This window comes from Rhincodon typus, chromosome 16 (assembly GCF_021869965.1).
Source record: "Rhincodon typus isolate 14 chromosome 16, sRhiTyp1.1, whole genome shotgun sequence".
In the NCBI taxonomy this organism is placed as follows: Eukaryota; Metazoa; Chordata; class Chondrichthyes; order Orectolobiformes; family Rhincodontidae; genus Rhincodon; species Rhincodon typus.
The window spans coordinates 31,388,141-31,412,445 of record NC_063347.1 but is presented as its reverse complement, the minus strand read 5'-3'; the positions used below and the strand labels follow the sequence as shown (position 1 = coordinate 31,412,445).

Genomic DNA, 24,305 nt, shown 5'->3' with positions numbered 1-24,305 from the left:
CAGAATTGCCCACACTACATAAGCTGGGAAAATTCCACCTATAGCCTTGCATCAAATGGCCTTTTGATTCAGTGTATGTGGTGTGTTTAACGCCAAGTGTTTCTATTTCGTCTCTGGTCTGATCTGTTGTTCATATCTGATTGTGTCTCTGTAAAGTAATTGATTTTTGGAGGCTTCAAAGGTGCCTGACCCAAGAAGAATAATTATTGGTTACAATTGTGAGTAGGGATATGCTCCACTAGGTACACAACAGCTAAGATAACTCTGATGATCTTGATAGTTGCTGAATTTGATAAGATATTGTGCAATGAACTTCTTGCTCTAATCTGACCAGTAAAGTTATTGGTGGTGTAATAGTATTTTTTTCTTGTGATGCCTATTTTTCATTCAGATAATAAAGGATAACATTTCAGCTTCAAACCAGCTGTTGAATTTGTAATAGTCTTTTTTTCAATAAAATGATATTTCATTCTTGAGTAACAGGTTGTGTTCACCCTGACCATTTCATGTGCTGTTCGTGATGCTCTTCGGACAGATTCACTCACCATCTGTCATGCAACTTTATTTTTTAAGTAGTCCTTTTATTCTTTACTAGCAACAATTCAATATGAAGTAATGTCTTATGGTTGCAGAATGGGCCCCTCATTTTCCAGAATTTGGTTCTGATCTCTATTGCTATCCATTATCATTGAGTAACAGATGTTCTTAGATCCACGTTCATATTCATCAATGCATAACTTGAAGATGGAGTGTGAAATGAGAAAGGTTATTGTAGAAATTTCTTATCAAGAAATGAATGGCATCAATGATTCTGCAATAAAATTCCTCATTAATCTTTTAATATACTGCAACCAGATACCAGGAAATATCAGATGCCTCATAGTGGGAGTTTCTCCTACCTTGTAAAGGTGAATGCCATAAGATGGGTTTGGGATTGGGAGCAAGTGATGATGGTGGTTTGGTATAGGAGCTGTCTATGCTATAAATTCCTGCTGCATTACTGAGTTTCAATCTGATTTGTTTCTGAGGGCTAGAAAGTTAAGGATACCACCCTCAAGGAGGACCACTAATTGTCACCTGTAAAAGGAAGGGAGACTTTAAAAAGTGTTAATCTTACTGTTTAATACTATTACAATTGATATTCTTGCTATTCAGTAACTCAGGAAAATATGAGCAGTATTGGGTGTAGAGTGAGAATTTTCACATGACTTCCAGCTCCCCCTCCCATCCCAGTTTTGACATTCACGTTGTTATAAAGAAACTTTATATTTAATATTATTTGGAAAAATTAATTACATTTTGAAGGATTGTGAATAAACAAACTTATTTCAAGTTTTGTAGACATACCTAGAGTAGTCTCTTTAAAAGTGGTCATTGGAAGCTCACTGTGGACGTCAGGTTTTCTTTAAACAAAGCTTCCTAGAAATCATATGGCTGGTGATAACTGATTGCTTTGTGATATCTCTTGCTGGGGTTTTTTGAACAGCGACCTGCTAAGAACCAGTTGAGTTTAGACAAACCTGCTAAGAGCAAGCTGAGTTAGGAAGAAGGCTTGCTATGAACAAGCTGCCCAGCTCATCTCTCCCATTTCTGAAAAGAACACCCATTGCATCACTTTCAGCATGAAATCTATTTGTTCTTTTAAAGGAGTGATTGAAAGACCATCTCCACATTATATTCTGAGCTATGCGTATTTCTAGGCTTCGGAGACAACTGTGCTTGACTGGTGACTTGACCACACGCCAGAACATCAGAGAATCAGTGTCTGAAACTTCCTGCATTATTCTTTTGCTCTCACACTTTGCCCAATGTGGTTATTTTTATTTTTGTTCAGAAAGTGAATCTCAGCAGAGAAATCTCTCTTTTTCCTATTTTCCTGAAGTGAATGTGTTTTCATGTGTGTTTTGGAGACAAGTAAACAGGGAATCATTTATACTTTTAGATTATTGCATCTTTATTAAATGAACCTTGTTTTGATAATAAATCCATAGTTACATTTACTAAGAAACCTGATTGAAAGATACTTTTGCTTAAAACCTGATATAGATGGGGGTATTTAATTGTTCCTTCAGTAACTGGAAAAAAGTATTTTTATGTTACGTTGTGACCCATAGAGTCGTGGGACTAGAATGACAGTGCACTCCTCCAGCTTCAGTCATAACAATGTTTATATTTGCCTGGAGGAGGAGGGATCGCATTTTGAGGAATTACAGTCGCATGGTTACCAGCAGGGAAAAATAACTGCGGTACCCTGCTATTCCAATACATTTTCTGATATTCACTACCATGTTAGAGATAAAAATACACCTGCAGCTGTTATCTTTCTGGCTATGAGAAGAAAAGAAAATTGCTAGAAGTTTTCTGTGAATTTTTGTGCAACTAGAGAAATTTTAGCTGTTTTTCTTTCCTGACAAATTTAGTGCATAATTAATTTCTGCCGATTTTCCACTGATTGAACTTTCCTTGGCTAGAATATTCCCAGTTGTTTGCTTCATTTCACTTGTACAGCTTTGCATTCCATGCAAAAAAACCTCGTGTAAGTTTCAGAAATTCATACCAGTAATGATCTGGCATATAGTTAATTATGCTTGAGAATGAAGGCACTATACATCCCAAATATTGACGTAAGTGGCATATCTGAGACTTCTGAAGTTTGTTAACAATTTTCTTTGTGATGGTTGTGGCATTTTGTTTCTGAGCCAAGCGCTGTCAGTTTTAGTGCCCACATTGTGCTTTCAACATACTTTGTGGAATAACGTGTGAATAATAGAAGTCATTTCCCTCACTGTTTGGCAGTCCTGCTAATTTTGTTATGACCTCCTGATCGTTTTTTTCCCATTTCATCTTTTCTACACACTTCAGTCCATTCTTCTCCTCCTGCATCCTTATCTATTTTTTTCCTTTCCTTCTGCCTATTTAATCTAACTTAAAGTCATTAGTTATGCCATAATTAAATTTTATTGATATATTTTGTTAATAAAAATCAAACTTACAGTATTTGGCAAGCTACCAGTAAACATTTCAGACTGGATAAAACACAAGATTGTTTCAGGCAGTATGCCTGGTGGTGACCTATATCTCAATTTCTTACATATGCCTCCTGAGCATCTGATTGGAGAGCCTTCTGGTCCCATGCAGAGATAATACTGTTTCTCTCCACCTCTTCTGCCAGTTCATTGTCTGAAAACTGTCATAAATGCTTTATCACATACCCAGTCATTCATCAAAATATGGATTCTGTCTTTGATCTTTCAGCACTTCCAACAGCCACAATGGAACTGCCATTCCACACCCGCTTACCCTCCACCTCCAGGATTGATGGTTTTAACCACTTATGATATTGGATTCTTGCTGATGTATAACAAATGAGTAGCACATGCATTGCTGGTTGCATATTGCTACCAGAAAAAGTTGCAGGCAGACAAGAATTTACAATGCTGTCAGCAATACAGTAAACAGGTGTGTACATTTCATATACCATGATTACCACTCCCATTGTGAGAGGGGTTTTTGTACGCTACAGTGAAAATGTTATTAAGTGGAGATTGACCCCCCCGCCGAGAACTAAAACTGAAACACCCAAAGAGGAGCACCTCGCCCTATAATCTGTAAAAGGAGAGTGAAATGTGTTGTAACCTGCCTTTCAGCAACTTCTAGTGGTTAAATAAAACAAATCCCTGTCATTTACTTTACTTTACAATCAACAAGTAACAAATTATTTATTTAACAGTGAACAAATTAACCAAATTATTAACAAACAGAATGAATTCCTGGTCCCAGCCAGATTATGTGACTTCTGGAATGTTCTGTGCCTTCTTCATCAAATATTCTGTCAGGAACACCTCCTCTGTTGATTCTTCTGTCAGAAATATTAACTAGTTGTGCCATTGGTACCTCTGATTTTTCTTAAATGGTGTTTTCTCTAAGACATGTGAGAGCCAGTGATTCTCTCTTGACAGCTGTTAACTCTGGCAGATGACAGTTAGTTCTCCTGTCTTTCCTCAAATGCCCCTTCTTTTATACCCTTGATGACATATCAATATTTCTTACAATGGGATTGGTCGCATGTTGTCAAAACCATCAGTTTTAAATTTAATTGCTTTTTGGTATCTGAGTGCCTGGTTCAATTTGGTTGGCCAAATTCAAAACTTTTTGTCTTGGTATCAAAACAAAACTGCTGCTTAGCCTGCTAACTGTACAGCCGTTTGATACAAATGCTTCAATTTGGCTACTCTCTGTATTGGCATAGTTTCAAACTGCTCACGGAATTTTTTAAAATCTCTAAACATCGAAGAAAACACATCATCTTTTGAAGGGACCACACAATGCTTTCCCCCATAGCATTTTACAAACACGAAATTTTAACTTCATGCCTCCCAATCCACAAGTACTCTACCCAACTTCGCAACAGGAGTGTCCCTATCTCTGAGCCAGGAGACCCGCATTCAAGTCGCCCTGCTCTACAGCTGTATAATAAGATCTCTGAACTGGTTGGTTAGAAAGTATCTACCATCATCAAAGCCTTTGCTTTTAGTTTATGACTTACTAGGATGTAGGATTGTATCTGTCTGGTGATAAGAATCTTCATTTGAACAGTTTGGAGAATTCCTTCCACGTTCTAATTTTTCTTTAGCAAGGTCTGATTTTTTTTTAAAAAAAGCAAGTCCTCCTCAAATAATACAGGATTTGGAAAATTAGCCCATGTTTAAAAATGACCACTCTTTTCTTATTTGTTGGTAGTGATTCACCTGCTGAGTGAGATTGTTCTCCCATTGTTATTAAATATCAGAGGCTCCTTATTCTTTTCTTCATTATAATAGAATGAAAATTACTACAATTAGAATTGTTGATCTGGACCCCTTCCTACATTTCTATGGTCCCTGAAAAAAGTGTATTTTTTCCCCTGTGAATGACCACCATGGTTGAGGCATCTGGCTACTTGGGCAGCCTTGGCTCTATGAATGCTTTTAAATAGACAGTTGATAGCCATTTAGGGCTTCATTCTACTTTCACAGCTCTTATATATATGGCAGAGGAAGTTAAAGGCTATGTGGACAACCCAGCAGTTTTCATTGCACAGGCTGCTGTCAGCCAGGAAACAAGGCATTGAAAAGTTCCTGCACCCATTGTTGGATTCATACTGAGCAATTCTGATGTATTGTAGCATACTTCCCTCAACATAACAACACCACTCTGAACTATTTGTTTTATTCATTCAGAGAATGTGGTCTTCTCTGGATAGCCCCTTACACCAAAATAAGGGAGAGATTTCCAGGATTTTGATCAGCGACATGGAAGGATTTTTGATTGGCATGGTGTTAACGGATCTTTTGGTCATGGCTGAATGGATAGCCTCTAATGAACAACCCTTCTCTTTTAAAATCTGTCCCACATTCTGGCAAGTCCATATATGTCATAATGAGAGGGTTGAAGGTAGCAGTACTGGCCAATAATGCTTCAGAAAACACACAAAAAACACAAAAACTCTTCACCTCATAGATTGGATAGAGAAAAGTACCTTATCCTGGTTGTTTGTCTTCAATCACACAAGATGACATTAGATGTTTGGGAAGCAAGTTAACATTATAGCTCATCAGGATGAAATAGCTTTGTAAATTTTACCTGCTCAAGTGAAAGACGTTTGTGGCCAACTAATATACCGAATGAGCTCTTCACTGAATGTGTCTGCTTCTCCTTGTTGGCTGGCTTTTCTTTGACAATCTGTGGCTATACCCATAAGCAGCTCTTTTGCTTGGCATATTCTGACTTGCCACATGCAAAACCCTGTGTTTAACTTTAGTTGGACCCCAGTTAAAATACACCACAATGTGGCAGTATAAGAGGTACAAATCGCTTCAGTAGGTTTCCACTTAACACTAGGCTCGTGAGACAAAATGACAGATTCTTTTGAGGATCATAGAAGTAGCGAACAGAAAATCAAAAGTATGAGTTTAAAGGTATTTATATTCTTTTTACTTATTATGGTTCCAAATCAATATTGTCACATTCTTACTGAAATCTGTAAAGATCCGGGTCCATTTTATATCATCCAATGTTTATTGTTCATGGTTTTTCTGAGGTAATCTTGCTATTTTGAACTTCCAAAAAAATTTTTAAAATGAAATGTGAAAACAGCATAAAATATACCTGATTGATTTGCCTCTCGGTGGTGACATTTGTTATGCTATTGATTATTAATGCCAGTCCTGCTATTCCAAGCCCCACTCCAGGCTTTGAGGATAAAAATCAAATATGATACTCCTGTGCTGTACTGAGAAAGCATTACACTGTTAAAGATCCTGTCTTTTAGATGAGATTTGAAACTAAGCTTCCACCTACCTACTCGGATGACTGTAAAAGATCCCATGGCTCAATTATAAAGAAGATCAAGGGACTTATAACTGGTATTCTGGCCAATCCCTCAATCAACATCACAAAAATAACATTCTAGTCTCAATAGCACATTGGATTTTGTGAGAGTTTGCTGCACGCAAATTGGCTGCTATGTTTTCTATAATGGTAATTACACTTCAATAAGTATTTCATGAATGCAAACTGCTTTGAGAGGTCTGGAGGTTATAAACAGTGCCATATAAAAGTCATTTTTCTAGCTGGTTTTTCTCCATAATTAAAATTTACGAAACATTGGAAACAACACTTCATGAAAACAATTTTTATTCATTCACGGGAGGCTGGGCCAGCATTTATTAACTATCCCTAATTACCCTTGAGAAGGTGGTTATGAACTACCTTTTCAACCACTGCAGTCCATTTGATATAAGCAGACTTACAATACTGTTGGGGACGGAGTTTCAGGATTTTGATCCCGCAACAGTGATGGAACTGTAGTACATTTCCAAGTCTGCCTGGTGAGTGCTGTGGACGGGAACTTTCACATAGTGGTCTTCTCATGTGTTCCAGAAGACCAACATGTGCAAAGTTCCCATCCAGGAGCAGGGATGTCATTCTGCAATTGTACAGGTCATTGATGACTGGAGTATTGGTTTCATTATTTGACGAAGGAAGTTCTGACTACAGAGGGAGAGCAACAAAGTTTTACCAGACTGCTTGCTGGATGGCGGGTCTGACGTATGAAGAGAGACTGTATTGGTTAGGACTACATTTATTAGAGTTTGGAAGAATGACAGGGATCTCATAGAAACATACAAGATTCTAACAGGACTAGATAGGATAAGATGTTTTGATGACCAGGGAGTCCAGAACCAGAAATTGTAGTCTAAGGATATGAGATAGGCCATTTAGGACTGAGACAAGGGGAAATTTCTTCACCCAGAGAGTGGTGAGCCTGTGGAATTCTCTGCCTGAAAGTGTGGTTGAGGCCAAAACATTGAATGATTTCAAGATGGAGATAGACATAGTTTTTAAGGCTAAAATGATCAAAGGGTTTGAGGAACAGGCTGAATGATCAGCCATGATACGATTGAATGACATAGCTGGCTCGAAGGGCCAAATGGCATACTGTTGCTCCTATTTTCTTTGTTTATACGTCTGCCACTGTGTCCTTCTGGATGGTAGTTCTCATGAGTTTGTGTGGTGCTATCGAAGGAACCTTGGTGAATTTCATGAGATCACATATAACCGGTTAGAATGCTGGCTCTTTCAGCTATGTCCAAGGAGAGGCAATGGGGAGAGATGGCTAACGACAACCCACAGTTATAAGAATTCCACTCTTCCTGGCTCTAGATTCAGGAAAGAAAACAAAATCCTACCTTTAAAATGCTCCTTTCAAAACAGAGTGCAGTGTGCACAAGAGTATATACAAAGTAATTCATAGTATCATTTTCAAAGGGGTATGGAAGAGGCAGCACATCTTTATTTCCATAAAAATGCCTCATGTGAGTTCTAGGTGAGTTGCTTGCATGATTCAGCGTTCTGAACAACATAGCAAGCACAAGGATTATGCAGGTTATATTTAATGTTATGACTGAGGTTGGAGAGTGCACTGTCACTCTTTGGTTCCGCCACTCCATTGGTCATAGCAAAAATTGAAATGTTTTATCCAGTTACCAATATGGCAAATTATGTTAAGTTTAGCATAAAGTAACCAACCAGGTTTCTTTAATAAACAACAAAACTACTGATCTGTTGTGAAAGCATGACGTTCTTGGTAAAGATGTAAAGCTGATTAATACACAGTTTGAAATAGAAAAATTTAAATATTTACCCTTCTAAATAACCAAACACATTCAATCACACATCTTAATTAAAGAAAGAAATAAAGAACTTTCTCTGCAGAGAGTAATTTTTAAGAAAACATTTAGTAAATAATTGTTAATTCTTCAAGGTAAAAAGAGGACAAGGTCTGAAATGTTCACAATGACATTAAGTCAGTGTCCTGTTTTGAGATGAACATGAATGACACTAAACGGAGGTGTTTGTCACTAAGACCTTTGCAGATGCAGTTTGTCCATGAATTGTCAAGAATTCAGAGGCTTTTCTGCAGAACAACTGTATCAGTTCTTTTTTTCAGGTTTCACTGGACTGTTCAAAAGCGTTTTCAGGAAAGGCATAGGATGAGCTGAGTAGCTTCTCTTTCAGCAGTCTGTATCCCAACTGATCTTAAAAAATATCTATAAGAAAAGCATAGACCCAGCCATGTAATTTCCAGCCAATGAGTTTTAGCAACTAGCCAAAGCCAGATTAATTTCAAGAAGTAAATTTATAAAACATGTCACAATGTTCTTCCAGTGGCCCTTTTTAAACAAAATGTTCAGATATCTAAATGCGCCATTTTCCTCAATCCATTAACATAAATCTTAAAAACATTAATAATGAAGCATCTTTGTAAAATACACAGGAATAGGATATTTGGCACAAGCAATGCATATTCCACACAAGCTTCTCCCAACAGGTCTCATGGGATTAAGAAATCTCTTTCGAACTCCCTATTTGATTTCTTGGTGACTATCTTACATTAACAAACTCTAGTTATACTCTTCATCTCAACAGAAAACATTCTGTCTAGATCCACTATAATATTATGAAGGCTGTTGATAAAGACCTCTAATATATCACCTCACAGCTGCCTTTTGAAATATTAAGTAATTATTTCACTTCAGTACTTAGAAGAGAGTTAAAATAAGTAGACATGTAATTCTTTGAGATCGTAATGAGACAAGTCTGGTTAAAATTTAAAAAATACATTGGACAAACTAAACAAACTCAGAGGATATGATCCCTGGTCCAGATGGATTGCATCCATATATTGAAAAGGTCTGAAGAAGAGAAAGCAGAAGCAATGCATGTTTAATAATTCATTTGAAAATGTTGTCGTGTCAAAGTACTGGTAACTAGCCAATGTAATTCCATATTTATGAGGGGGGGGTCAGAACAATGTCAAAGAATAATCGATCAATCAGTTTAATATAAGTGCTAAGAAAAGTTGAAGAATAGAAGAATGTCTGGAACGAAAGAAGAGATACAGCCTGTCAGTCTTTTTCTGCTAAGTATATTCACATTTCTAGAATCATCTTTAGAAATATTCTCTGTGCCTTCTCCAATACCTCTGTATCCTTTTTCATAATAGGGTGACCAGAACAGTAGTATGTTGTACTATACCTTTAACTAAAGTTAGATATAGATTTAGCATAACCTCTCCACTTTTCAACTCCAACCATCTAAAAATTAAAGCTAGAGCATGGTTTGCTTTTTTTTCTACTGACCTCATATTTTAAGTGATTGGTGTATTTTGTTTGCAGGGATCACTTTGCTCCTCCTTCCCACCTAGACTTGTACCTTCTAAGTAGTAAGTAATCCCTGTATTCTTCCTATCAAAACATAGTGTGTCACATTCATCTTTGTTGAACCTCATTTACCAAGCATGTTCCCATTCTGCAAATTTATTAATGTGCTTACTATAATTTGTTGTAATCTTCCTCATTATTGTTATCCATTCAATTTAATGTCATTCACAAATTTAGAAATTGTATTCTGATTCCAAATTTCAGATGTCTTATGTAAATTGTAAACAGCTTTGGTCCCAGCACTAATTCTTGTGGAACAGCCCTGCCCATCTTCTGCCACTTTGAACAACTGCCCTTTATTCACAATCGCTCTCTTCTATTTTCAAACTGATAATCCATTCTGTCACTTGATTCCTGACTCCACATTCACATTCATTAATCTGTTGTGGGGTACCTTATCAAAGAGCTTTTGAAATGTCAGCTAGATTACGTCTGTTGCATTGCCATTGCCAAATTTCAATGTCATCTCCCAAAAAATTCAATAAGGTTGGTCATGCAAATTTTTTCCTTTGGAAAATGATTGCTGACTATTCAATGTTATATTTTTCTTACCACTTATATTAAGCCAATTGATCGATTATTCCTTGGCATTGTTCTGTCTCCCCTTTCATAAATCTAAAATTACATTGGCTAGTCACCAGTCCTCTGACACCACAACATTTTCAAATGAATTATAAAACATATATTTTCTCTGCTTTCCCTTCTTCAGATTTTTTAAAAGATATGAATGCAATCCAATTGGACTAGGGATCATACCCTCAGAGTTCGTTTAATTTGCCCAATGTAAATTTTAACTAAACTTATTATAATTTCAATGAATATCATGTCTGCTTATTTTAACTCTCTTGCAAGTACTGAAGTGAAATAATTACTTAATATTTCAACCATATCTCTGTTGTTGCATTTGGTATCTCTTCATGATTCTATTCCCATCATAGCCTCCCTGTTTTATTATTGATTTGCCAGTAAAATATTTTATTACTGTATGTTATATTCTTTGATAAGTTAGTTTTATGGTTCTACTCTGTCTTTACATTTACTTCTCATTTAATCTCTTGATATTCATGCCAATCATACATGTCCCTGCTGTTTTTGTAATTAATTCATGCCTCTTTCTAAAACTCAAACTCGCTTCTTATGTCACTATTCATCGAAGATATCCCACACCTATTTGAGATGTTTCCCATTATTCCAGGGTAGAACAGAGTTATGTGCTCCCCCTCCCATATTGTCCTCTTGTTGTGAATCTAGTGACCTGCAGTGCAATCACATGCCTAGGTCAGTGTGTTCTCGCTCGCTCTCGCGCTCTCTCTCTCGCTCTCTCTCTCGCTCTCTGTCTCTCTCTCTCTCTCTCACTCTCACACACACACACACAAACACACACACACATTCTCTCTCTTCCCCCCCCCCTCACTCACACTCTCTCACACGCACACACTTACTCTCTGTCCCTCATGCATACACACGTATGTAATTCTGTGGGGTGAATTTGCATTTGCAGATGCATCTACTTTGTTCAAAAACACACAAGTTATAGACAGTCAGTCAATGTGGCGTTTTATAAATTTCGACTTTAGAAATAAAACCAGTCTGACTCCAAACAGATTCTAGACAAGACCTCACACCTAACATGCATTGTCTGACCTAAAATGTCACCTCTTCTTTACACTTAAAAAGCATCTATGTCTCTAAGGGCAGTTACTTGAAAGAAATTCGGGGATTTACATTTACATATTAATCAATTAAAACCTTCTAACTGATTAAAGATCTAACAACACCTTAAGTTTGTTTAATGCATCCTCACCAGTTGTGTGACCCTTTGATCTTTTATTTATAAATTCTGTGTCGGATGCCACCTCTCTCACTAACACCTAAAGAAGGAGCAAAGCTGCAAAAGCTTGTGTTTTCAAATAAACCTGTTGGACTATAACCTGGTGTCGTGTGATTTCTGACCTTGTCCACCCCAGTCTAACACCGGCACCTCCGCATCATTTCCACAATATTGGTTCCAATTGACCACTTCCAACTTCAATGCAAAGAAATCTTCTTGTGGACCACTGATAAGTGACTCAAAAAACTGACTTTTTTTGCTGTTTGCTATTTACCTTGAAGAAGAACTTCTTGATATACCTAAATTTATTTACTTAGAGTTAAGCTGTTTCGTCTCAACGGTATTTGTAAATTAGTTTGGAATAATCATTTGGATTGTTCTCTAAACAATCCATTGAATTACCTGCCTCAACAAAATCATTTCGTTGATGTCATTATTCATATGTGAAAGCCAAGTTTTTCTAGTGTTTCCCTCATAACTCTAAGACTGGAAAGCAATTTTGAGGCACTTCTTTACACCGCCAGGATTGCTTAAATGTTTGCCTGTGTTTCAGTGACCAGAGGTGGATATAGGTGTGAACTGCTTAGATTACCATGCATATTGAGCATAATTATTTTGTCATTGGTACTTTGGTCGTACAGTTGAGCTTTCAACATTTTACAGCATCTTAAGCTTCTTCAAAGTCTTTCATGAATTGTGAATATCATCTATTATTTTGTCATATGTAGCACTTCAAAGTTGACCACACTTAAATTTACCTGCCATTGACCTGTTCATTTTCATATTTTTCCAACACATTCTGTAAATTTTCTGCTTCTTATTTCAATCTACTAGCTCACCTTCAGTGTCAGTTTTTAAGCATTTTTAAATTTGACTAATTTGCACTGACTATCTGAATCTGAGTCATGCATATAAATTAGGAACCATTGTGCTCACAACATCAAACATTAAAATACTCAAGTATGCTATTTCATATTTCTTTTCCCATCCTAACACACATCTGCTACCTTTATGACAATTTCTTATTCACTCCTAGTACTTCACCTGAATCTTAACAATTTCTACTTTGTAAATGGTCCATTGTGTGGAACTTTTGCACAGCGTTTTAGAAATCTATGTTCACTGTTACAGGGCATTGCACATTTGATTGGATGCAATTATTTAACAGTGAAGAATGTTCATCAGCCAGAATCTATGATGGTGGACTAAATTATTGTTGTAGAGATATTCTGCTGTCTTACTCTCTTTTATCAGTTCCAGTTGAAGTAAAATTAATGTGCCTAAAGTTGTCTGTGTCTTTTTTAAACCAACCTTTTTGAAAATGTAGAGATTCTATGATTCTATAAATTCTCAAGTGACAATAACATATTGTATATGTTTATTACCTGAGAAGTGCCTAGGAGGTTTTATCACATTGAAGGTGCCTTATAAAAGCAAGATGCTATTATATTCAACCTTTGTTTTAAACTTATTTGCTGACTTTATGGTTCTCACCTCATTTCTAACTTCTCTTTACACTTGAGCTTTGGCACTAATGTCTAACACCGTAAATCAGCCCTTAATAAAGTTAGCTTGTTTTTCTAGTGCTGCATTTCGACCGAATCTGTAAACCATTATGTGCTTCCAAGAGAGTGCAGAATTGTAGTGACTGATATAAATGAAAATTACTCCTCTGTTTTACTTTAGACCAACAGACCAACCGTGGAACAGCCAGTGCACGTAGTGTTAGAACCCAAGACATTTCTCACATTGCTTTCGGATCAAAAGTACTTGGACCACCTCCAACCAGTGGCAGAAAAGCTGGGACAACAGGATCTAAAGATGTAAGTAGCTGTTCCATGATATTTGATTTTGTATTTTTTCTTACTTCAAATGATATTTTGCTCACCAGATTGTGCTCCCAAGCTTTCTAAGACTAATATTCTATCCAAGTTATTGTTTGTATTTGCGTTAGGGTGTTGGGTGCAGGAAGCAGCCTCAATGTCGCTTCCTCTGAGGCCTTGATACTTTCTTTATCCGAGGTTTTGAAGGTGCAATATGGGGAAGCTGGGTGATACTCAACAGAATTCATGGAGAAGCTGGCTGTAGCTGCATGACACATGACAGAGAAGACATCGGGCCCATGGTTAGAAGTGGTGTGATGAATGAGGCTGACAGCTGGTTTAGTGTGAGAGTTGCAGCGGAATGAAGAATGATAGTTATTCAGATTTCAAGACGTGAATGTCTGTGCGTCCTTGCTGGAACGGTCTCTGTCTTCCCCTGTTGAGCATCCCCTGACACACACACTGACACTCACTCTCCTATCATTAACTGTTTTCTCCTATAATGAGAGAAGAAGAGGGATTGGCTCGGTTTAAAGTAGGTGGCATGGCTTTTAATGCTGGTGCAGGAGGTGAGGTGTTCTGAGGGAATGATAGTGCAGAGGGCATGCAGTCTGTCTTCACATGTTTTCTTCTCTTATTTGCTTTTCAACAAACCTCTCAACCTTTTATGTTCAGTCTAATTCTGGGTTGTATTTCCTGCCTGGCATCTATCATAAGCACACTTTTTCCTCTTGGCAATAATTTCTGCCTGCATTTTCATCCAGGGACCTCTGGATTTATTTGCTTGCACTTTTCCTACCAAGAGAACTATACCTTGATTGTGCCTGAATCATCTCTGCTTTGACAGTGTCTCATTGTTCAAGCTACTGTTTTTTTTCTGCCATTGTTTAACTCAAGGTAATTCAACCCAGATCCATTCTTACCCCTTTGATGTTGGCTTTCTCCCAAATTATTCTTATTCTGGATTTTTCCTTGTCTCTTTCTATGCTTATCCTAAACCTTATGACACTGTGATCACCATCCCCTAAACATTCTCCCACTGACACTTAATCGACTTGGCCCACTTCATTCCCAAGAACCCAGCGTAGCAATTCTTCCTTTCTTTTTGGACTGGGAGCACACTGATGTAGAACATTCTCTTGAATACATCTAGCAACATTTGTTCCTGTCTTTACACTATTACTTTCCCAGTCTATATTTGGATAATTAGAGTCATCTATTATAGCTTTATAATTCTTATACTTTGCCATAATTACCTTTGCAAATTTGTTCAGCTACATCCTTCCCATTATTTGATGTCCTATACACTACACCAAGCAATGTAATTGTATCTTTTTTTCCCTTAACTTTAGCCAAATTAGTTTTTTTTTGTTATTTCTGAGGCATCCTCTTTTTCTGAAAATATAATGCTCTCATTAATCAATACTGCCACTCTTCCATTTCATTATTTCCTATCTTTCCTGAACATCTTAATCCCAGGAATATTTAATATCCAGTTCTGCCCTCCATTGATCCAGGTCATTGTTGTATCCATATTTCCACAAGACACTGCACCTGCAATTCAGCAATTTCGTTTATCACACTCTTTGCATTTACATACAATAATCCTGATTTAGATGTCATTATTTTCTCCCTTTGACAGAGGAGCAGAAGTAGGCAGTTCAGCCCATCAAGTCTACTTTGCTATTCAATGAGATCATGGTTGACCTGATAACACTCAACTCCACTTTCTTGCCTTTTCCCTATAATTGTTGATTTTCAGACTGATTAAAAATCTAACTATCTCAGCCTTGAAACTCTAATGCCATAGCCTTGAAAGCCATCTGCAGTAAAAATATGCCAAAGATTCACTATCTTTTATATTCACTTGTGGGACATGGGCATCGCTGGCTGGCCAGTATTCATTGCCTGTCCATAACTGGCCTTGAGAAAGTGGTGGTGAGCTGCCTTCTTGAACTGCCCTTGTCCATGTGCTGTAGGTAGACCCACAATGCCTTTAGGGAGGGAATTCCAGCATTTTGACCCAGCAACAGTGAAGAAACAGTAGTCTATTTCCAACACAGGATGGTGAGTGGCTTGCAAGAGAAGTTGCAGGTGGTAGAGTTCCTATGTATCTGCAGCCCTGTCCTTCTCAATGGAAGTGGTCATGGGTTTGGAAGGTTCTGTCTAAGTATCTTTGGTGAATTTCTGCAGTGCATCTTGTAAATAGCGGGAGACAATGGCCTAGTGTATCATCTCTAGACTATTACTGCAGTAACTCAGCTAATGTTCTGGGGACCTGGGTTCGAATGCTGCAAAGGCAGATGATGGTATTTAAATTCCATTTTAAAAATCTGGAATTAAGAATCTGCTGATGACCACAAAATTATTGTTGATTGTCGAAAAACCCATCTGGCTTATTGATGTCCTTCAGGAAGGAAATCTGCCATCCTCACCTGGTCTGGCCTACATGTGACTCCAGTGCCACAGAAATGTGCTTGACTCTCAACTACCCTCTGAAATGGCCTAACAAGTCACCCAGTTGTATCAATCACTACAAAGTCTCAACAGCAAAATGAAACCAGACGGACCACTTGCGACAACCTGAGCACCATAAACAACAATGGCAGAAGAGCCTGTAGAGCTTGCAAAGTCCTCCTTACTAATATCAGGGGGTTAGTACCAAACAACCCTGAGAGAAGAAATTCCTTGTTATCTCTACCTTAAATTTGCAACCCCTTATTCTGAGATTGCCCTCTGGTCCTAGACTCTTTCACAAAGGGAAACAACTTTACATTCTATTCTGTTAAGACCCCTTAGAATTCTATATGTTTCACTGAGGTCGCCTCTCATTCTTCTAAATTTCAATGAGTGCAGGCACAAACTACTCAACCTGTCCTCAAAAAACACTCCCTGCCTACCCAGGATCAGCCCAGTGAAAATTCTCTGGATTGCCTCCCATGTTAGTTATTCCTTGGATAAGGAGCCCAAAACGGTTTGCAGTATTCCAGATGTGATTTAACTGGGCCTTGAATTGTTTTATGCAAAAACAATCTACTTCTATACTTAAATCTCTTCAAAATAAAAGCCAGTATTCCATTCACTTTCCCTATTACCTGCTTAATTTGGATGCCAGCTTAATGTGAGGACTTCCAAATTCTTCTGTTCTGTAGCTTTCTGCAGTGTTTTTTTTCCATTTAAATTATATTTGGCTCCTCTATTTTTCCAGCCAAAGTGCATACCTTACATTGTCCCACATATATTCCATCTACCAAGACTTTGCCCACTCAATCCCTCTGCAAACTTTTTGTGTTATTCTTCCCACCTATTTTTGTGTCATCCACAAACTTGGCTATTGTACATTCACTTTCCTCATCCAAGTCATTAATATATATTGTAAATGTTTGTGGCCCAGCATTGATTCCTGAGGTCCTCCACTAGTTACAGGTTGCCATCCTGAAAATGCTTCCCTTGTGATGGAAGGTGTTATGAAGCAGCACCTGCTCGGTAATAACCTGCTTAGTGTAGCCCAGTTTGGATTTCGCCAAGGCCACTCAGCTCCTAACCTCATTACAGCCTTTGTTCAAACGTGGAAAAAAGAGTTAAATTCCAGTGATATTATTTGATAGTACTCTTGTGAATCATCATTTAATTTTAAAGGTGCCTTACAATTACAAGCTTCTTGTTGATTTTGAAAATGCTACAAGAGTTGCAAACTGGGAATAATGAGACGATGATAAAATTTTCTCGCAGAAGCTGGAAAAAATATAGAAAGAAGGAAATGACAATGTAACAAAGAGAGTGATAGGCAGAACAGGATCAAATTTAGCGTAAGGAAGAAAAGTAAGGAGATAGGGAAGAACAAAGAACACTAGAGTCTTTGAAAGAAAAGCTACTTTACAACCTCTTGATTTTTCTTTGTGACTCTTTGGCTGGCTTTGGTATTGTTATGATTGTTATCTCTTTGCTTCTATGTGACCAAATTTATCTTTGAATATTTTAATCCATGAATGACATTACATTTACTAGTTTTAATTAAACTCTGTCAAATTAATATTCTTTTAACCAATAGCATATTTCTAAACTGATGCAAGATAAGTTTGGTTCATTTCCTGGTTTTAATGCTTTAGTTATCAGTCTTGATGGATAACAAAACAGCCAGATCGTCCTACCAACCTCATTATAATAAAGATGCCATATCAGAAAGGTTGACTGGCAGATCAGAAAGACGGACTTCAAGTCGACCAGAACCAGCTAATCAAATAAACAAAGGAAATATTTGCTTCACAACGCAAACATCTGGGGCTGTTTGTTTGGGTAAGAAACAATAAATAGTAGAAACCTTTAAGTGTCACAATTAAATCCAGAAGAATCACAAGTAGCGACATTGAGTGTCCATAGTATGAGTTTTCTCCCAATCAATGCTTGATGTTTTGATGCAGTATTTTTCCAACAATTTTACCTCCATACGCATTGATTTTCCTTTTACGAAGTATCCTATGTGAGGTTTCCTATGTGCTTGCTATGTTTACAGGTGTTTCCTCTACTGTAACTTTTTTGACTTAAAATGCGTTTAAACAATGGATTCGTTGTTCATTTTCCAATTCTTTTCATGGATTATGCTACATCTTTAGCATATTTATGTTTATTTGCTTTTTACCATCACCTTCCATTTCCAAAGGCCAAACTGTCCCCATCCCCTCACACAATCTTAATTTGTTTCAACTTTGATTTGTGTCCTATGCTGAAAAATGTCCAGTAAATTCATTGTCCAGTTCCCCTGATGATAGACTCTTGTGATTTCCTAGTTTGATTATTCCACTATTGGCGGGCGTGCCTTCAGCTGTCTATTTCCCAGGAGCTCCCTTTCCTCTTTTAAAACATCCCTTAAAACTTGCTTCTCTAAACAAGAGATAGTAAGAACTGCTGATGCTGGAGTCAGAGATAACACAGTGTGGAGCTGCAGGAACACAGCAGGCCAGGCAGCATCAGAGGAGCAGGAAAGTTGACGTTTCGAGTCAGGACCCTTCTTCAGAAAATGAAGAATTTTCTGAAGAAGAGTCCCGACCCGAAATGTCAACTTTCCTACTCCTCTGATACTGCCTGGCCTGCTGTGTTCCTCCAGCTCCACATTGTGTTTTCTCTAAACAAGATTTTGGTCAACTGACCCAGTGGTTTCTTTTAAGATGTAGTGTCAAATTTAATTAGTTTTTGTGAATTAACATGGGATATTTTATTCAAAATACACAAAAGGCCCTATATAATTTTACCACTTCATTGCTAACGTTCACTGCCTCCCTGTATAAAGGGCAATTGACCTGAAAATCTATAAAATCTTTACAAACAAGAATATAAGAAAATAATAGATGGGAGCAGGTATAGACAACATAGCCTGCCAACCCTACCATTCAATATGATCTTGGCTGATCTTCAGCTTTAACTCACTTTCCCATTCACAGTTAATATTCTTTAAATCCCTGAAAGTCCAAAAATGTTTTATTTTGAGCATACTTAAGATGGGGTATCCACAACCCTCTGGAGTGGAGATTTCCTAAGATTCATAATGGTCTGAGTAAATACAATTCTCATCTCAATCCAAAATGTTTGCACTGCTCATCCTGCAACTGTGCCTCTGTGATCTTGATACCCAAGGCAGGGGGAACAAACTTATGGGGTCCATCCTGTCAAACGCCTTCCGAATCTTGTTTGTTCCAATGACAGCATCTCTTGTTCTTCCAAACTTCCTAGGGAATAAGTCCATTTTACCCAACCTCTCATCCAAGGAAACTCTGTAGTGAACCTTTGCTGTTCTATCTAAAATGCAAAAATACCCCCCGCCGTTAGATTTGGAGAATAAGCCCTGGGTTTTGGCTCCCAAATTACCTGAACATTGGTCTGGAGGCAGGATTTTGGAATTTAGAATCAGTCTGGCACACCAGGACTTATCAGTGGCAGCCTCAGGCTGTTGAATACTGAAGTGGGCTGCAAAGTAAATCCGCCTTGATTCTTTGCATTTTTACCAAATTGTTTCATTAAATTTTATGCTCTCCAACTCAATGCTGATACTGCATTTACTCACTCCCTGTGTCATATCCATTCCCTACTCAAACTCATGCCAATCCACCCACTACCAACTTTGGCCTTTTACACTATTCGTGTCAATTCACCCATTATCCACCTTGAAAAACCTCAGCAGCACTGTTGAGATGAAACAAAATAGAGGCATAAGTATATATTGGAACATTTACTATATCGAAAAAAACACACCTAGTCATGTAGATCCATGCAAAGTATTTGTATTCTCAAGTGCTCAATCCTTATGTAAATAAATATACTTCTATCCGTAACCTCACATCAAAGGAAACTAATTGTTTAATAACCTCTTTGACTTCTCAATCAAACTGTGAACTGAATGCATGTAGCATTCACAACAATGTGGATAAATGAACAGCACAAATAGAAGTAAACAGATAAGATCTAATGGCCATTATGGAGATGTGGCTGCAGGGTGTCCAAAGCTGAGAACTGAATCTTCTAAGGCTTTCACCATCAAGGAAGAAGTAGCACCATTGATAAAGGATCATGTCAATTAAGAATCAATTTAAATCTAGACCAGGAAAACTTAATTAGCACAAAAATAAAACAAAGAACTGTGGATGCTGGAAATCTGAAGCAAAAACAGAATTTGCTGGAGAAACTCAGTAGGTCTGGTTGCATCTGTGGAGAGAAAACAGAGTCAACATTTCAAATGACTTTTCTTAAGGGTCTCTCAGTTCTGACAAAGCATCACTGGACTCAAAATGTTAACTCTGTGTTCTCTCCACTGATGCTCCTTGGGCAGACAAATTCTAGAAATGTAGATTAGATAACTTTTAGAACAATATGTTGAGAAATGAACTAGAGAATTAACTATTATTATCTGATATTGTGCAATAAGAAAGGGCTAATTAATGGCAGAATGACTGTAATATTTGAAAGAATTTGGCATAAAGTCTGAAAGTGAAGTAGTTCCATCAGAAACTTGGGCAGAATTTTCCTGGACCCTGAATAATGTGGCCAATAGCAAGTCAGTTGGAAAGCTATGGTGAGAGTGGAAACATTAGATTCTCAACATGGAGATTTAAAAAGTCTGATTTGGTGCCTCAGGTTTGAATGACTAGATGTGAATCTCACTAATCAGTGACAAAAGACATATTTAGAATCATGGAATTCCTACAATGCAGAAAGAGGCCATCCAGCTCATCAAATCTTCACTCATCTTCTGAAAAACATCCCATCCGGACCCACAACTCCTCCTCCCACCTATCCCTGTAACCTTATATGTTCTTTTTTAACCATGGCTAACCCACAAGCTGCATACAATTTTTAGCATTACCAATCCACCTAACCTGCACATCTTTGGACTGTAAGAGGAAACCAGAGCACCCAGAAGAAACCTGCACAGACACGGAGAGAACATACGAGCTCCATACAGTCACTCAAGGCTGGAACCAAAATAGAGTCCCTGGCACTGTGAGACAGCAGTGCTAACCACTATGCCATCGTGATGCTATTTGCATGTGTTAATATCACATCATTACCTAATCTCACCTCATGTATATGCAGTTTGTTTTTAACTCAAGCAGTGGCAAAAAACCAGACAGCGACAATTCCCGCCATAAAAATCTGGATGTATATCTGGCAACTGCAGGTTATTGATATCTTCTCTGGGTGTCCATCTTGACCAGATTTCACCAACATCTCACAGCATTCTCAATGTACAGCAACTGCCTACATCTGCCATTGAAAGAGGTTGACACCGTACAAGCACCAGCTGCAGCACGTCTCTGTCTCACTTATTTGTTCCACTTCAACATTGTACTTTGGAGCTCACTTACATCATACACTGCAGTAATGCTGCCAGGGCATTTAGCATGCTGGGTCAGGCACCCAGATCATGCAGAAAAACTGCATGTACCTCAGGGCTGTAAATTTGCTTTCTTGGTACCCATTCATTTTGCACCTAAAGTTTTTGAGAAGATTTGTAGCTCAGGTTATGCATGAGGTTGTAGACTTGCTCACTGAGCCAGTGGGTTTGGTTGCAAACATTTTGTCACCCTGCTAGGTAACAACGTCAGTGCGCCTCCGGTGAAGCGTTGGTGTTCTGTCCCGCTTGTTATTTATATGCCTCAGTTCGTTGGGGTGTTTGGTACCACTTCCAGTTCTATTTCTCAGTGGTTTGTACACAGGGTCTAATTGAATGTGTTTGTTAATGAAGTTCTGGTCAGAATACCAGGCCTCTAGGAATTCCCAGGCGTGTATCTGTTTGGCTTGTGTGATTATGGATGTGTTGTTCCAGTCGAATTGATGTCCGTCTTTGTCCGTGTGTAGTGAGACAAGTGAGAATTGTTCATGTCTCTTGGTGGCTAGTTGGTGTTCGTGTATCCGTATTGTCAGTTTTCTTCTGGTTTGGCTTCGTTAGTGTTTCTCACAGTCCTTGTGTGGTATTTTGTATATTATGCCAGTGTATTATACCTAAAACCAGATCGCCAGGGAATTCCTGGAGGCCTCAGTCAAATCAAGATGGACTATCTACTGCAAGGGTTTTTTGAGGGTGTAACTAGCAGAATTGATAAAGAGAAACCAGTAAGTGTGGTGTGTTTAGATTTCCAGAACAGTTTAAATAAGGTCACATATGCGATGCTAGGAAACAAAACTGGAGTACATGGGATTAAGGGCAATATGTTGACATGGATTGAGAACAAAAACCGAAAGAGCTGTGGATGCTGTAAATCAGGAACAAAAACAAAGTTGTTGGAAAAGCTCAGCAGGTCTGGCAGCATCTGTGAAGGGAAAAACAGAGTTAACGTTTTGGGTCCAGTTCTGAGGAAGAGTCACTGGACCCGAAACATTAACTCTGTTTTTTCCATGGATTGAGAATAAATGGACAGAAAGGGGAGAGTAAGAATAAATGGGTCATTTTAAGGTTGGCAGGCTGTGACTAGTGGAGTACCACATGGATCAGTGCTTGGCCTCCAGCTATTTATATTTTATATCAATTATTTGGATATGGGAATAAATGTAATATTTCCAAGTTTACTCATGATACAAAACTAAGTGGCATTGTGAGTTCTCAGAAGGTGCAAAGTAAGTAGGCTGACTGAATTGGAAAGAACATGTCTGATGGAATATGATGTGGAAAAATTTTGTGAGGAAAAGCTGATATGCAGAGTATTTCTTAAATGGTGATAAATTGGGAAGTGTTGATGTCCAAAGGGGTCCGGGTATCCTTGTTCGTGAGTCACGGAAAGCCAGCATTCAGGTACAGCAGACCATGAGGAAAGTAAATGGTGTATTTGCATTTATTACCAGAGAATTTGAATATAAAAGTAAAGCAGTCTTGTTGCAATTATTTAAAGCCTTGGTGAGACAGTGTCTTGAATATTATGTACAGTTTTAGTCTCTGTACCTAAAAAAGAATACACTTGCTGTAGAGGCAATACAATGGAAGTTCAGCAGATGTTTTCTTGGGCTGACAGAATTGACCTATGATGGGACATGAGGAGTATCGGGGCGACCTTGTGAGCATACAAATTCTTGAATAGCTCAAGAGGGTAAATAGAAGATGAATATATTCCCTGGCTGGAAGGGGGAGGGCTCTAAACCAGAGTACACAATCTCAGAATAGGAGGTAGGTTATTTAGAACTGAGTTGAGGAGGAACCTCTTCACACACAAGATGGGGAGTTTTTGTAATTTGTACCCTAGATGGCTGTGTGAAACTCAGCCATTGATTATATTCAATACAAAATTTCTTAGATTTCTAGACATTAAAGACATCAAGGGATATGTGGTTAATGCAGGAAACTGGTGTTGAGGAAGAAGATTAGCCTGATTTAATTGAGTGTTTGAACAGACTTGAAGGGTCGAATGGCCTATCTCGGTTCTGAGATTTCCCCTGCTGAGTTAATTATAGCTTGTGGAAATTAAACAGGCATTCATTGCATTTGCCCTTGGTGAATGTTAACAAACACCTCAAAGAGTTTTCTAAACTTATTCATACAGCATGCATTTTTTTTTCATTTTTAAAGGACTAAGTATTTAAATATCTTTAGAGCACAATTGTTCGATAGACATTTTCCTCCCATGAAGAGCATGTATGCCCACTATAAACATTTGTGACTCACAAACTGTGGGTTACAGCCCATGCAACAAGTGAAAATGGGGTCTTTTGAACTCAGTGTTGAGTTCATATGACCCTGCTGAATTTTGATGTTTTGCTTGACATCTTCTCCCTTTATCAGTTAAAGTGAATTCTGTCAAAAATAGAGGCAAGACTTCACCCAGGTTCCACAGATCACCGAAAATTGAGGCCCAAAATTCGACATAGGACTTCAGGCCTGATGTCACCAAAGCCCTGTACAGGTTCTTAAGACACTTTTCACTGTGTATTCCTACCTTCTTTTATTGAATCTCTATACTTCTTTTCCCTCTGAACACCCCAACTCCTCAGAACCTTGTGGAATGCCATAATCAAGTAAACTATTTCACGAAATCATAGTTTTGTATTTGTGTCCATGAAGAATGTTAATTTTATTTAATTTGCTTTCACTGTGTTGGCCTGAACAGCAATGATACAATTTCAGATTCACAATTATTTATTATCTTAATTTCATATTGCTGCATCAGAGTCTGAAACTTCACTTTCCTACATTTGCTCAAAAATGAAATGCTTATATAATGATGAAAATTGATATTCATGTAGAGCCTTTAATGTGGTTGAGTTTGCGAGTGTTATCAGACAAAATTTGAATCAAGACACATGAGATGCTTGAAAAGATGGTCATAAAGTTGGTAAAAGAGATATATCGACAAAAATTTCTGCTGTTTGATGGATTTCCAACATTGAAATCTTGGAAATTTGCCATTT

General features: G+C 37.9%; 1 protein-coding gene across 4 annotated transcripts in view; it reads left to right on the top strand.

Annotated features, from left to right (window-relative positions):
* The window catches only part of cfap20dc (CFAP20 domain containing), a 342,974-nt gene that overhangs the window by 136,253 nt on the left and 182,416 nt on the right, over positions 1-24,305 (top strand). For all 4 annotated transcript variants that reach the window (XM_048606448.1, XM_048606449.1, XM_048606447.1 and 1 more), the window contains 2 exons: positions 13,282-13,418; positions 17,528-17,714. In XM_048606448.1, the coding sequence (XP_048462405.1) occupies positions 13,282-13,418; positions 17,528-17,714 (324 nt within the window). The remainder of the gene's footprint in view (positions 1-13,281; positions 13,419-17,527; positions 17,715-24,305) is intronic.